The sequence below is a fragment of the Helobdella robusta genome (assembly GCF_000326865.2).
Source record: "Helobdella robusta unplaced genomic scaffold HELROscaffold_1, whole genome shotgun sequence".
Lineage (NCBI taxonomy): Eukaryota > Metazoa > Annelida > Clitellata > Rhynchobdellida > Glossiphoniidae > Helobdella > Helobdella robusta.
Genome location: NW_008703570.1, coordinates 13,336,371 through 13,350,047, shown reverse-complemented (window position 1 = coordinate 13,350,047; position 13,677 = coordinate 13,336,371). Strand labels below are relative to the sequence as shown.

The window sequence follows — 13,677 nt, the reverse complement described above, 5'->3', positions numbered from 1 at the left end:
GAAAACTATCAAGTTTTTTTGAACATAGTAAATATGGTACTCTTAGCGAATGAAATAAATTTATAATATGCATTCAATTCATATTATAACAAATTTATTTATCATTAATAAAATAGTCTTCGAAACATTTACATTAATTAATAATAGATTTATTTGATTTTTTTTATCATTGATCTTGCGTTTTGTGAGATTATTCGTCAGATCATTCACAGTATGTGTGTGTATGTGTGTGTGTGTGTGTGTGTGTGTGTGTGTGTGTGTGTGTGTGTGTGTGTGTGTGTGGTGTGCATGCATTTTCCAAACTGCTAACTTAGCTAACAAAACTCCACCGCCACATCTTCAACTGCAGCCACATTCTCCAGACGACCTCTCTGAACTTTGACCCTTTCATAAAGTAGACTACGGGGCATAGGGCGACACAGGCCAATCCCAGCATATGAGCGATATCCAGAAATAGGAAGTAAGCGCGTCCAGAAAGTTCAAGGTCAATGTTGTGGAGGAGGATGGTAATTATGAAGTACCAGGGTAGGAAGAAGGAGATGAAGATAGTTGCGACTGTCGTCAACATTTTGGCTTCCTTGTAGTCAATGGTGGTTGCGGTTATTTTATTTTTATGTTATTATATAATTTATTTATAATAATTATAAAAATGAAATTTTGTTATTATATTTTATTATAATTGCTGATAGTATCACATCATCTTTCATATCATGCCACCATCAACTACAACAACAACCCAATCGCCACTTACTTTTCTCTCACTCACATCATCTTCATCAGTGTCACCACCGGCAACGACTACTACAACATCGCCAGTACCACTAACAGCCACAACTTTTCCATTTGTCTTCTGCCTAATTTTATACCAAATGAGTGCGTGCGTTGTGACAATCAGGATGGCGGGTATGAAATATTCAAAGAAAGTTATCGCTGATATGTAGATTTTGATCAGCATGTTATCCTGGCTGAGAAGGCAGCAACAAGTTTCACATGTGAGGATGTCTTGTTGAATTCTGGATAGGGTGATGGTGATGAAAATGATGACGACGATGATGTTGGTGATGATGAAGACGATGACGATCGTGGCATAATACAAAAAAATCTCTTACTATAACTAAATGACAGAGTTTTTAACGGAATTGATAAAAAAAACCCTAACGCTGTCGTAAAAATGTGAGGAAATGCGATGAAGATTGCCATGCCCCAAATGAGACCCACCCACGCCATCTTCTCCCTCATCCAACGTCCACTCATCTCTTTCGTGACGACCTTGAACTTGCGATAGCCCATGGCCACTATGCTGAAGGAGATTGCCATCGTTACGCTAGACTTTTGTGAAAATTATTGTTTTCCATGGCGAATGATAGTTTGAGGAGCGAATTTTTTGTAACGAGAGAGTAAAATTAGTTTAGGCAACTTTGAAAACTCGAAGAGCCAAAAACTTCATCAAAATTAATAAAACGGGTGAAAAGATGTCACAGCAATAAAATATGCGAAATTTTATGAAACGCTCGGCTTCAAATATATCAAAAAGGTTAGAGACGCGTTAACTGGTAGATATGCTCGTATGCCGTTTGTTGTTGAAACATCTGAGAACATTGAGTATAAAAATATAATAAAATAAGTATAAAGAAAACAAAAAGATTAACTTCTAACATGAAACCACTTGGCAGTCTTGCAGAAAAACCATCCTCCTACCCATGAAGAGCTGTTGGCAATGGACACATAATAGAAGAACATTGCAAAAACACTAAGCATCATACCAGCTATCGTCTTAGAGGCGATCAAGATATTCATCATCGTTTTTTCGCTGAGGGTGATGACAAATAGTAAAAAAGAATTTCCCACAATGGAGATGACGAACAAGGTGAGGTAGGCGATGAAGAAAGTGTCCACAATTACTGCACTGAAGCAAGAATTACCTGAAACTGGGCTGGAGGGATTGCATGGGGAAATATGGGACGAAGGATCTTCTTCTGATTGGATTAGTGATATATTTTCATCCATTTCTCACAACTTTTCGATACGCTACAATGTTGTTATGTTACACAATTTATAATTGAAAATTTCTAATTTTGAAGATAATTTCTTTCCAGACTTTTATCGTTTCTAAATTTTTTATACACAGTCAATTGAATTTTTTTTGTATTTGAAGAAAATTGGTTCTCTATCTTTCTCTCTCTCTCTCTCTCTCTCTCTCTCTCTCTCTCTCTCTCTCTCTCTCTATATATATATATATATATATATATATATATATATATATATATATATATATACACATCTATACGTATGAGTGTGTTTAATTGTGTGCGTGTGCGTGCGTTTGTGTGTGTTTGTATTTTCCGTAGACAAAATAATAAGCCACACCCATGCGAAATTCGTAAACAAGCATTTAATTGGAAACAAATTTAAGGAGAAACAAGCTAATGATGATGCATCATTATTTGCTTGTTCGTTCGTTCGTTCGTTCGTTCATTTGTTCGTTCGTTTGTTATTCGAAGTACAAAGCTCTTTCTTTATTATGAGCGGATCTAAATTTTTTTTAGAGAAACATGAGAGGTTTAGTATTTTTCAATTCTTATTTTGTCATTTTTATCCGCTGTATCTTACAATTTTTCATCATAATTTTAATTGCTGAGTGAGAAAATTATTTTCGCCTTATTTGTTGTGTGCTACATTCTAGTGGCCAAAACCATTGTTTTGTTTAAAAAAAAAATATCTTTTAATCAATCACTAATGACGTCACCAACGATGAGGCACTTGATGACGATAGTGAGGAGAAATAATGACGAGAATTTTGGCTAGAATGATGGGGGTAATGATGACAATCCGAGTCCAGGCCAAAATAATTTTGGCAGCGTTTAAAATGTTATTGACCTGGGAGATAAACGAAATTAAACACGTAAATAAATAAATAAATGTTTGTGTGTGTTGTGTGTTTAAGTGCGTGCGTGAGTGTCGTGTGTGTGTGTGTGTGTGTGTGTAGGTTTGTGTGTGTGTGTGTGTGTGTGTGTGGGTTTGTGTGTGTGTGTGTGTGTGTGGTTGTGTGGGTACATGTATTTATATATAAATTAAACACATACACTGTTGCTGTATCGGTATGAGTGTAGGGGTTTGTGCTAAAAATATTTTTTAAAAATGTTTAAAAAGCCCGTTGGTCTCTTATTTCAACAACTACATTTGATGTAGTGACACAACAACTTGAGAGTTCGGTATATTCTTGTTGTTGCTGCGATGTAGATATTGTAGTGGTCGCAGTTGTTTTGTGGGTTTTCCCGCTCGTTTATCTTATTTTCATTGTTCTTTCCATTTCCTTTTTCCGTTGTTGTCATTATCCGGAAGCATATTGAGAGCCCCACCCCATCCTTTTTCCAAACCGAACAATAATTTTTTTATCCATTTTTAAATACCTACATAAGAAGAGTTGACAAGCAGCAAGGAACTGACAAAATGCTGGTTTGGCACGAATGCACAGTTTTGTTAATGTCAAACATATATATGTAATAATAAATAAAAACATTAATAATTGTCTCATGTTGAGTGAGCTACCAAAGAACTTTTGAAATGAAGTCACGTAAACCATTGCCTTCAACGTTCTGACACCCCTCGGAGATGTCGTCCCATTTGCTGAATGACTTAATAAGGTTTGATGGAATATATGCAGATGATGATAACGATTGATGAATGGGAGAATTAATATGGACTTGCTCTAGCTCAAAGTTTGATGGAATGTTGGAAAAAATTATTATAAATCAAACGAAATAGTTTAATGATTATTAGATTTTCCTGGCTTGTTAAGTCGAGTTCTTTGTTCAATTGATCAATCAATCAGTCAATCAATCAACCAATCAGTCAACCAATCATTTTATGAATCCACCAATCAACCAACCAATCAGCCAATCAATCATTTGATGAATTCATCAATCAATAAATACGTTTTTACTTTTTGTTGGTTTAAAATATTCAATTAATTTTTTTGTTGAAGTTTATTCTATTCTTCTAAAATTGCCACGAACGGAACATTGGATACAGAACAATTTCTTTAAATATTATACTACACATAAACAATTCTTATTGGAATCTAGAATCTATTAAGAAGTTTATCATTTCAAAAATTTATAACCCACAAATACTGCTTGCTACATACAATTATCCTAAATACTGCTATACTAAATACAATTATCCTTATCAATTACATCTTCATCATCATCATTATTATTATCAAATATTATTATTTTATTATTATTATTATTTTAAAAATTATTTAGCGCCGATGACGATAAAATAATCGATCTTCCTCTTCAGCAAAGTGTCGCCAGGGGCCAGTTGTTTTATTCTGAAGTAATTAAAAAAATTTGAGATAAAAATATTTTTATTTCCAGTATATTTTCCTTTTAACTTTTCAATGAACGAACGAAGGAACGAACGGAGAAACAAACGAATGAACGAACGATGAATGATGGATTTTTTTTTAATGAATATAATTATTAAAGATATACAATTGAATCCTACTTTTCGCTAAAAGCTTCGAGTACGTCTGGATAGGGAGGGTTGGTCCTCTTGTAGGATCTGTAGTTGCTCCAGGTGCTCAGGAACCCAACGTAATCGTCTACCGTCGTCTCGAGTTTTTGAACTACTGTATCATTTCTTTTATCGTGGAAGAATTTTTTACATAAATATTTAAATTTATTATAACTATTATTACAAACTAATTTAAACATGCTTTCATTTATTCAAGTATTTTTTACATAAATATTTAAATTTATTATAACTATTATTACAAACTTATTTAAACATGCTTTCATTTATTCAAGTATTTTTTACATAAATACTTTAATTTACTATAATTATTATTACAAACTAATTTAAACATGCTTTCATTCATTCAATTATTCAAGTATTTTTTACATAAATACTTTAATTTATTATAATTATTATTACAAACTAATTTAAACATGTTTTCATTCATTTAATTATTTGTTTATTCATTACTTTATTTGTTCTTTTGTTCATATTTTCCTCCTCATTCATATATCTTCTCGGGATTTCAATATTTAATCAATTCATTCACTCATTCGTTCGTTCACCTGTCCAATGGGTTAGCCCATTCATTCATGCATTCATCATTTTTCCATTCATTCATCTATCTATTTAATTAATAATTAATTTATTAATTCATTCAATCAATCAATTATTCATTCATTCATTCATTCATTCATTCATTCATTCATTCATTTATTCATTCATTCATTCATTCATTCATTCATTCATTCATTCATTCATCCACCTCTCAACGGTAGGAAATACAGATCTCAGTTCTCCGATAACAATGGCGTATTTATCATCAATTGTAGATCTTATTGGCGATCCTTTCAGTGATATGTCTACGTACTAAAAGATTATTATTATTATTATTGTTGTTGTTGTTGTTATTAATAATATTATTTATTATCACAATAATGATGATTGAAAGATCGATTAAATCAAATACCGGTTTACAAACCAACCGACACACCTCCATATTTATGTTCTCGATCAGTCCATCATCGAAAACTGGCACCCCGTAGCCAACCAGGGCTAGGACCCCTCCAGGCCTCAACACTTTCAGACATTCCTCAAAAAACTTGGGCCTATCGAACCAGTGTATCGCTTGGCAAACCTAAAAAATAACATACTCAACTAAATTCACGCTTCAGAGACCGTCTAACTGAACCGTTGATCAACAAACAAATACTGACTAGTATTAAATCCACACTATCCTCTTTGAAGGACTCTGATATTTTCAACGCATCTATGCATAAAAAGGTCACTCTGCTTGGATCATTTCTTCCATATTCCTAGTTTTTGAAAAATGTGATTTTTGTCAACAATTGATAGCTGAAAATTTTGATTTTTCATCATTTAATCGTTCCATCACGATAGAAACTCAATGAAGACTGAACTTGAAAAACACAAAAGAAGGTGAAAGAAGAAGGAAGAGCGTAAAATATTCTAACAATTGTAGCCTGCTGTATCTGAGACTGACTAGTATCGATACCCACTGTCTCTTGCACGAAATCCACCAGCATGAGTGTTGCCTGCCCTGTCCCGCAACCAACGTCCAACGCCTTGTTCCATCTTCCACGCTCGTTCCTTTTATATTCTTGAGGGTAAGAGAGAGAGAGAGAGAAATATGAATAGAGAGAGAGAGAGAGAGAGAGAGAGAGAGAGAGAGAGAGAGAGAGTGTGTAGAAGGGTACGTATATGTGTGTTTGGGTGTAATACAACTTTCTCTAAGAGCATCAGGCATTAGCGCTACTTTTGGAGGAAGAAAAAAGGTGAGAGGAAAAAGAAAGAGAAGAGAGAGAGAGAGAAAAAAAAAGAAAGAAAGAAAAAGTATGTGTTTGCCTGTTTATGTGTGTGCCTGTTAGTGTGTGAGTGTGTGATTGTGTGTGTGTGCGTGTGTGTGTGTGTGTGTGTGTGTGTGTGTAGAAACGTAATGGTACTAACTTTCCCTAAGATCATCAGGCAGTTTAGCGGTAATGTCAGTCAACTTCCGATCGATAATTTCGAATACTTCTTTCGGATAGCCGGGTCGGTATTTGCGGTACAGCTCTGCGTGCTCGCTATCTAAAAATAAATTGGACATCTCTTCTTTCTCTCAATATTTTTATTGAAAATTAAATTACTAATTATTATTTGTCGAAGGAAAAAATTTTGAAAAGCACGAAACCAAAACGAACGATTTGTTTGGAACAACTTGCGAAAACTACACCTTATATAGACTATCAGCGTAAAATGCAGATTCACTGTTAATTATATTAGCACACACACATAAACATACACATACATAAACATACACACACATAAACATACACACACATAAATACACACACACACACGGTTCAATAAATTAATGAATCGACATACAATTAAACATCACTAATTATATAAATATACCCTCTAACGAGAGTGTATTTAAAAGGTGCGTATAGTATGTGTATGTATACGTGTGTGTGTGTGTGTGGGTGTGTGCGCGTAATAAAATTATGAATGAATATTTACGTTAAAAACGTACAATTAATATGATTCCTATCTGGCAGGTTAATTAGTTACAGAGAAATATAGACTGCGTTTATTACGGTCGTTAACATCCTTCTGATGTCATTTCAATTTCTACCAATTGCTCACTCCCCTACTTTTGTTTTTTGTTTTCCCATATATTTTGTCTCTTAAGTATCTCTCTCTCTCTCTCTCTCTCTCTCTCTCTCTCTCTCTCTCTCTCTCTCTCTCTCTCTCTCTCTCTCTCTATCTATCTATCTTACTTTTTTCTTATTCAATTTCTCTATTTTATTAATTTAAATTCCTTTCATACCTGTTTACCTTTTCTCTCTCTTTTTTTCATTCTTTTTCTCTATTTCATTCGTTCATTCTGTCTATTTTTTTAAATAAAAAAAAACCAATAAAGAGCCTTTATAACATAATTAGGAACCCTCACAGAATATTTATGGACCTCTACTTTTTCGTTTTCCCGGGCCACAACTACATCTGAAAAATCCTTCCTATATGATCTAGCAGAAAATGGATTTTTATGAATTATTAACTAACTGGCATCATAAATTCGTCACTGACAATTTAAACGTATGGTTAATAACAAAAGCAATAATTGCAATATATTTATGATATAATAAAGTTATAACCCACACACGGTTCGATTAGAAAAATAATTGTAACAATCGCATCTACATTAGAGAATCATCACATCGCAGATATTGCTATCTACTGAATTAGATACATCAGGACGACTGCAATGTGCAACTTTTTAACAAAGTTAGCAGGGCTACTGGTCATCTAAGAATTTGAATTATCAACTGGCCAGTCTCGACTGACCGCAAAATTAAATTTCAGCTTTAAGGAAAACAGGCGAGCAATTTCTCCTTAAATGGTCTATTAGGAAAAATTCATCTAAAATTGGGCGTATTTGAAAAACTTTGCAATTTAGTTTACCATTTGATGTTTCCACAATCAACAAGACAACTGCATTTGCAATTTTGAAATTGTCAAAAAATATAACAAATTCAAAATGAAAAAACTCGAGTGAATTGAAATCGCATTAGAATTCTAGCGATTACCTTCTAAATATTCGCAGCATGCAATTTTTTACGCACTTTCGTAAGGATTGCAATATAGAACTTGATGTAAATTTCTGTCGGGGTTCCATGCACCACCCTTTAAACTCATACATTAATGTTAACATATTTGTAACATACGTGCTGAAATGGTCCTTAGATCGTTTACTTGGAAACCATGGATATGATATTGTTATAACCGACCCCTTGAACTTGTAGGGTATGGTTATTTCTCACTACGTGCATTCTTGATTCCTTAGCAGACTTGTTTCAGATGACTTTATTAGAAAGAAAACAGTGCTGGCAATCACTCGTGTGTATTGCCTTAATCGATCACTCGTTCGTTCGATCGTTAAATCGTTAGAATACAGCACAATAAATAATCAACAGGTAAATCACGGAATACAACTATTTGTCAGTAGTTAAGTTTCTCTTGTCCGACTTATAACATTGAGTTCTCTAGTCCTGGTATTCTTTACTACAGTGAACTTCCAGCTATCGGAATTTTACCTCTGTCACGAGTGTGTAACCTCTTGAAGATCCAACTTCTAACACCAGTGTCGTAACCTCTTCGACCTCGTAACTACCAACACCGATGTTATAGCTTCAGTACTCGCTATTTCTCCAACACCGTGTGTTAGCTCCCAACGATAGAGTTCAAGAGTTCGTTTATCCGTAGGTTCAGGATCTCCGATAGGTGAACACAACTTTCTCCTCACTTGTAACCTCAACTGGAAACCTCTTCTGACTAAGCCTCAATCGTAGGTCGTATTTATAGCCAATTTTACAATCATAGATACGATATATCTTTACACTCTATGGTTTACAACCCAAAGATTACAAAGATAACAATAATTGAATATTAAATGATATAGCGCAATTCGATCATTCCCGCGGTTAGAACAGTATTTAAAATTTGAATCATAAACGAACAGTACTGTTTACAAGAACAGATTCATTAAAAAAACTGATGCAATGACAGCCTTGTTAACAATGTTGTTAAGGGCACTGACGGTCATTAATAACTAGCCAGTCGCAACTGGCCGCAAAATAAAGGTCACTTGAAGCGGACGTAAGTGGGTAAGCATTTTATCTTTTTACCTGAAAGAATTTATGAAGTTTTTTTGATTTTCATTTTTGTTTTTTTGAAAACAAAAGTACATACAGTCAGTTTATGGATTATTCATTTATTTAATTTGTTACTTTATAATAGCGGAATGACAGACAAAAGAGGTTTTGCAAAAAAATGAAAAAAATATAAACAAAACAAAATCAAACAATAGGAACATAAATGTTGCTTACATTTTTTAAACTATTTATTTATATATGTAAAAAAAACTTAATCGAGGAAAAAAATTTCTGAATTTTTAACAGCAAAAATGCTTCATGAGGATATTCATTAACGAAAGGGATTGTAGAACAAATAGAAACAAATGAAACAAAAACAAATTGACTAAAATGATAGATCGTGATATTCAGTTTGTAAGATGGCAAGTTGGAGGACGTTTCCAATTGGAAAAGTTGGGATAAGGTAGTTTCAAATTTACCGTATTCAATGTAAATCATTTTTTTTTTAATTTCAGTCACACATAATTATTTCGTTATACTTGATAAAATTATATGTGTGTATGTGTTTATTTGTGCATGTTGTGTGGTGTGTGTGTTTGAGTGAGTGTGTGTGTTTGTGTGTGTGTGTTTGTATGGCGTGTGAAGCGACCACCACAAGATTCAATTTTAAAACGGTAAGTTAGTGAACATATCTTGAAAGCAAAATATTGAAATATTTATAAATATCTAGTATGTTTTTTGTGGTTCTCATATCACTTATGATTAATTCAAATCAACTTTGTAAATTTCAATCACAGATAAGCTTGAGTAATTATTGAAAACATTGCAAATTTGAAAAAATCTAGAACAATTATACTGGGCTGAATACGGCAAAGTATACGGATTGCAGAGGAATGTTTCTACTTTAAAACAAAATTCACCGATGTCATTAAATATCTTTTTGAATAAGATATATTATTCTATCTATTTCACAAATTTAGGAAATTTTGCGGTCAAAAATTAACTAAAAGAATAAAAAAAAACAGTTATTTTTTTATCTTGGCTAACAAGCACATTTCCAGACAGAGTTCGTGAATTTTTTTAATTTCCATCATCACATCTGCCTTCATACCGGTGACCATGGTCCTGATTAATTTACATTCATTCACGGTCACACCAATATCCTTCTCTACTTTTCCCAGACGTACGTTTAAATTCTCAATTTCTACAGTTAAATTGCTCCAGGTTTCAACTGTTTTCCCATGAGTCGGTGTTTCTCCTTTGGTGTTTTTTTCTTTTTCGCTATCTTGGCCAACAACAGCATTGAAAAATGCATTGTCCTTCCCTTCATTAGTTTCACAGGTTTTGATCAGCATCCATCTGTTTTCCTCAATATCGTAGAAGGTTTTAAACTTCAGAAGTCGCCTCATACAACAACTTGGCAGGTGTCTTTCGAACCACAGAGCCAACTTCAACGTACTAATCCTCCAGGCTGTTGATTTCATGGATTGTATGTCGGAGTAAGTGCTGTTCATCATGGCAATCAAGAGGTTCATGAGGACCACCGTCGACAAGACAGAGTAGATGGCGTACACGCCTCTCAAAACAAAAACTCTACCTCCAGAGTTTTTATACTTATCGTCATCTGTTATCTCGACAATGTTATCAGGGCTTAACATTCTGTAAAATGTAAAGTAAAGCGTGTTGATCGAGTGGCGAGATTCCGAGCTAAGGTTGTAGTCGGCTAACATCAAGACGTGCATGGCGTAACCGAAGCTGATGAGTACAAAAACAAAAATGTATATAAAACGAATGATGTCTTTAATGAAAATATGCTTCAAAATGCTGGCAAGAGCGTTCCAATCTTTGAAACCTTTAACGTAGGTAATTGTATGCAGCCAGCCGAGGATCAAAACCATCGCCAGACTCTCCAGATACGTGTGAGGATTGTCCGTGAAGGAAGCAATCAAGTACCAAACGAGTGCCGACAAGCTGAACGCCACTGACGAAGTGTGGGAAAGATTACCGAACAGAAAAAGTAGAACACCAACTGGAAGTTTCATCAAGCCGGATGTTATCTCATCCGTCCTCAACTCACCAAGTAAACCGCGTGTCCATTTTATTTTAACTTTTTTTACAGATGTGATAAACACGCAACCTAGAAATATTTCATATAGAAGTATCAAAATAGGCCAAATCAAGAATAGGCTAAAATATTCAAAAGTGTGGCTGAAATTAAAATCTTCATTATTTATAATTTCCGAAGTTTCGTTGGCATTTATAGAGGGCGGGTGAAATCTATAAATCAAATATTCTCTAGAAGGCATGATGAAATACGTGAATAGTATCATGTAGAGAACGTGGGTCCACATTAAAACCTCGTAACCCCATCGACAGAGGCTCCAGTACTTCGATATAAGGAACTGGAAGAATTCGGCGTCAAGAATGTCGTTGATGTACTCCTCTTTGTTTGTCTCCACGATATGCTCCAGACAGGATGTCATGCATCTTCCTCCTGGGTCGTCAACTGCTGGAAGTCGTTTCGCCGTCAGCCGATAGATCATCTTGTCATCTGAAAAATGATATTTGAAAAATTATATTATCGTTCCGTTCGGTTATTTATTTTTATCATAGGTTAACTTGTTACTTTGCAAAGTAAATTTAATGTTAATAAAATATAACTGCCTTGAAGCATTGTGCATATAACATGAAAATTTCTAAAATATTTTGCTGATATATAGATAGGCACAAACGAAACGAACAAAAACTTTTTTTGATTAAAAATACCTTCGTGAGCAGATTCGTTGGTTTGTTCCGGAACTTGTATAAAATAATAATAAATTTTTGTCAACAAATTATAATTGCGTTAACATTATTTTTAAAATATATTGAAGCACAAAACCTGGTTTTGCATGTGATTCCAGATCAATTAATTCAAGATGCTTCGGGTTCGTGGATGGAATGAGGTAAGAAACGTCAAACAACACTTCGTTCGGCTTTCTCTTAAACTGCAAAAATTCAGACAGACTCGATATTTCGTTCGATTTCAATTTGCCAGTCTGAGCCTGGCCCACGCCCAATGAGCAATCAATGGTAAACTTATAAACGTACGGAGTTCTTAAAATTGCTTTCAAAAGCTCACCGGTTCCGAGTTTTGAAGCGTATTGCAGAACATTACAGTCCTTGTAATACAAATCATTCGTGAGGTAACGCACGGAAATTAATTGGTACTGATAGAACTGCTTGGTGTTTCTGTATGGGGGCCTCACACCGAGACTCCAGCAGTACCACCTGACCGAATATTTCACAATTTTATAGAAGACTTCGATGTATTTATCTGAATGCGCCAGATCAGCTTTATTGCTTTCAACTATTCTGTGCAGTATGGTGCAGTTTGCATTATTTCTTAAAGTCATGTTGGCTCCGTTTAAAATCAACAGCTCAAATATTTCTGCATTGCCCTTTTCAGCACTCATGAAGAGTGCAGATTGCCCAAGCTCGTCTTTAAGGTCAATGTTGACCTTTTTAGATTTGTAAAATGTATTAATTAAAGCTTGTACTTCCGAAATGGTCCCATATTTCACTGCAGATTGAAGTGGGATTTCTCCATCTTGGTTCTCTACCTCCGGATCTAAATCCGAAAGAAGTTCAACCAAATGTGAATTGGAGTACTTTACAGCGAGATGCAACGCCGTGTCTCCGTACAAGTCCTGACTGTTTAGCAGGGGGTAATAATTCTGTTTCATCTTCTCTATAATTTTTTGAACAATTTCCGGTCTTGTGATAATAGAAGAAACTGCAGCATGCAGCACGTTTTGAACGTAGATGTCTTCAAGATCAAACCTGGCGTTTTTTTCTACTAGTACCAGAAATGACTCTAAGTGACCTTTTCTAACGGCCAGATGCAAGGCAGTTGCTCTTTCCTTGTTTTGTAAATCCGTATAATCGTCATATTTTCTGAGGAAATGATCAAGAACATTGTAGGCATTGTTGGCGGCTGCCGTGTGGAATATGGTGTTGTTGTTGTTATCGATGTCCAGCAATTTCACTTTATCGCAGTCGAGAATGAAATTTATTTTTTCCAGATCGCCAGCTGCAGCGGCGGTGTGCAGATAATACGGCTTCACGATCATGTCAGACTTGTCATGTTGCATCAACAACTGTAGAACTTCCGATGTAGATTGCCTCATAGCAAGGTCATATATCGTTTGGAGTTTATTGTTTTTAACGGTGATATCGGCTGAGTACTGCTCAATTAATAACCTCACTGCATCAACTCTGTCGTTATCGGCCGCTATCAGAACAGGAGTGTTCGCTGAATCGTCTGTAGCTTCGACCAGCGACCTGTCGACAGTTAAAATTTCAATAATCGTTTCCAGGTGACCCTTCTTAGCGGCAATGAACAGGGCATCTTTAATGTTTTCCTCTTTGATTCGTTTTATGATTGTAGAGCTCAGTAACATTTTCATGAGATGATGGAAGTTGTTAGATGCAACGCATTCCACCACACTGCGAGGGCTTT

At 34.9% G+C, this 13,677-nt stretch overlaps 3 protein-coding genes across 3 annotated transcripts; all 3 read right to left on the bottom strand.

Annotated features, from left to right (window-relative positions):
* Nucleotides 1-310: 310 nt before the first annotated feature.
* Nucleotides 311-2,007, bottom strand: HELRODRAFT_159850 (hypothetical protein; the record flags this gene model as incomplete). The annotated part of the gene is made up of 4 exons (XM_009011688.1): nucleotides 311-577; nucleotides 752-1,013; nucleotides 1,154-1,329; nucleotides 1,657-2,007. The coding sequence occupies 4 exons, from the start codon at nucleotides 2,005-2,007 to the stop codon at nucleotides 311-313; spliced, it is 1,056 nt and encodes a 351-aa protein (XP_009009936.1).
* Nucleotides 2,008-4,260: 2,253 nt separating this feature from the next.
* Nucleotides 4,261-6,628, bottom strand: HELRODRAFT_159849 (hypothetical protein; the record flags this gene model as incomplete). Its single annotated transcript, XM_009011687.1, has 7 exons — nucleotides 4,261-4,336; nucleotides 4,513-4,647; nucleotides 5,288-5,391; nucleotides 5,516-5,659; nucleotides 5,739-5,837; nucleotides 5,997-6,142; nucleotides 6,490-6,628. The coding sequence occupies 7 exons, from the start codon at nucleotides 6,626-6,628 to the stop codon at nucleotides 4,261-4,263; spliced, it is 843 nt and encodes a 280-aa protein (XP_009009935.1).
* Nucleotides 6,629-12,553: 5,925 nt separating this feature from the next.
* HELRODRAFT_62048 (hypothetical protein) lies at nucleotides 12,554-13,618 on the bottom strand (the record flags this gene model as incomplete). The annotated part of the gene is made up of 2 exons (XM_009011686.1): nucleotides 12,554-12,778; nucleotides 13,283-13,618. Coding segments are annotated over 2 exons (561 nt in total), but the record flags the coding sequence as incomplete, so codon positions are not given.
* Between the last annotated feature and the right edge of the window lie 59 nt (nucleotides 13,619-13,677).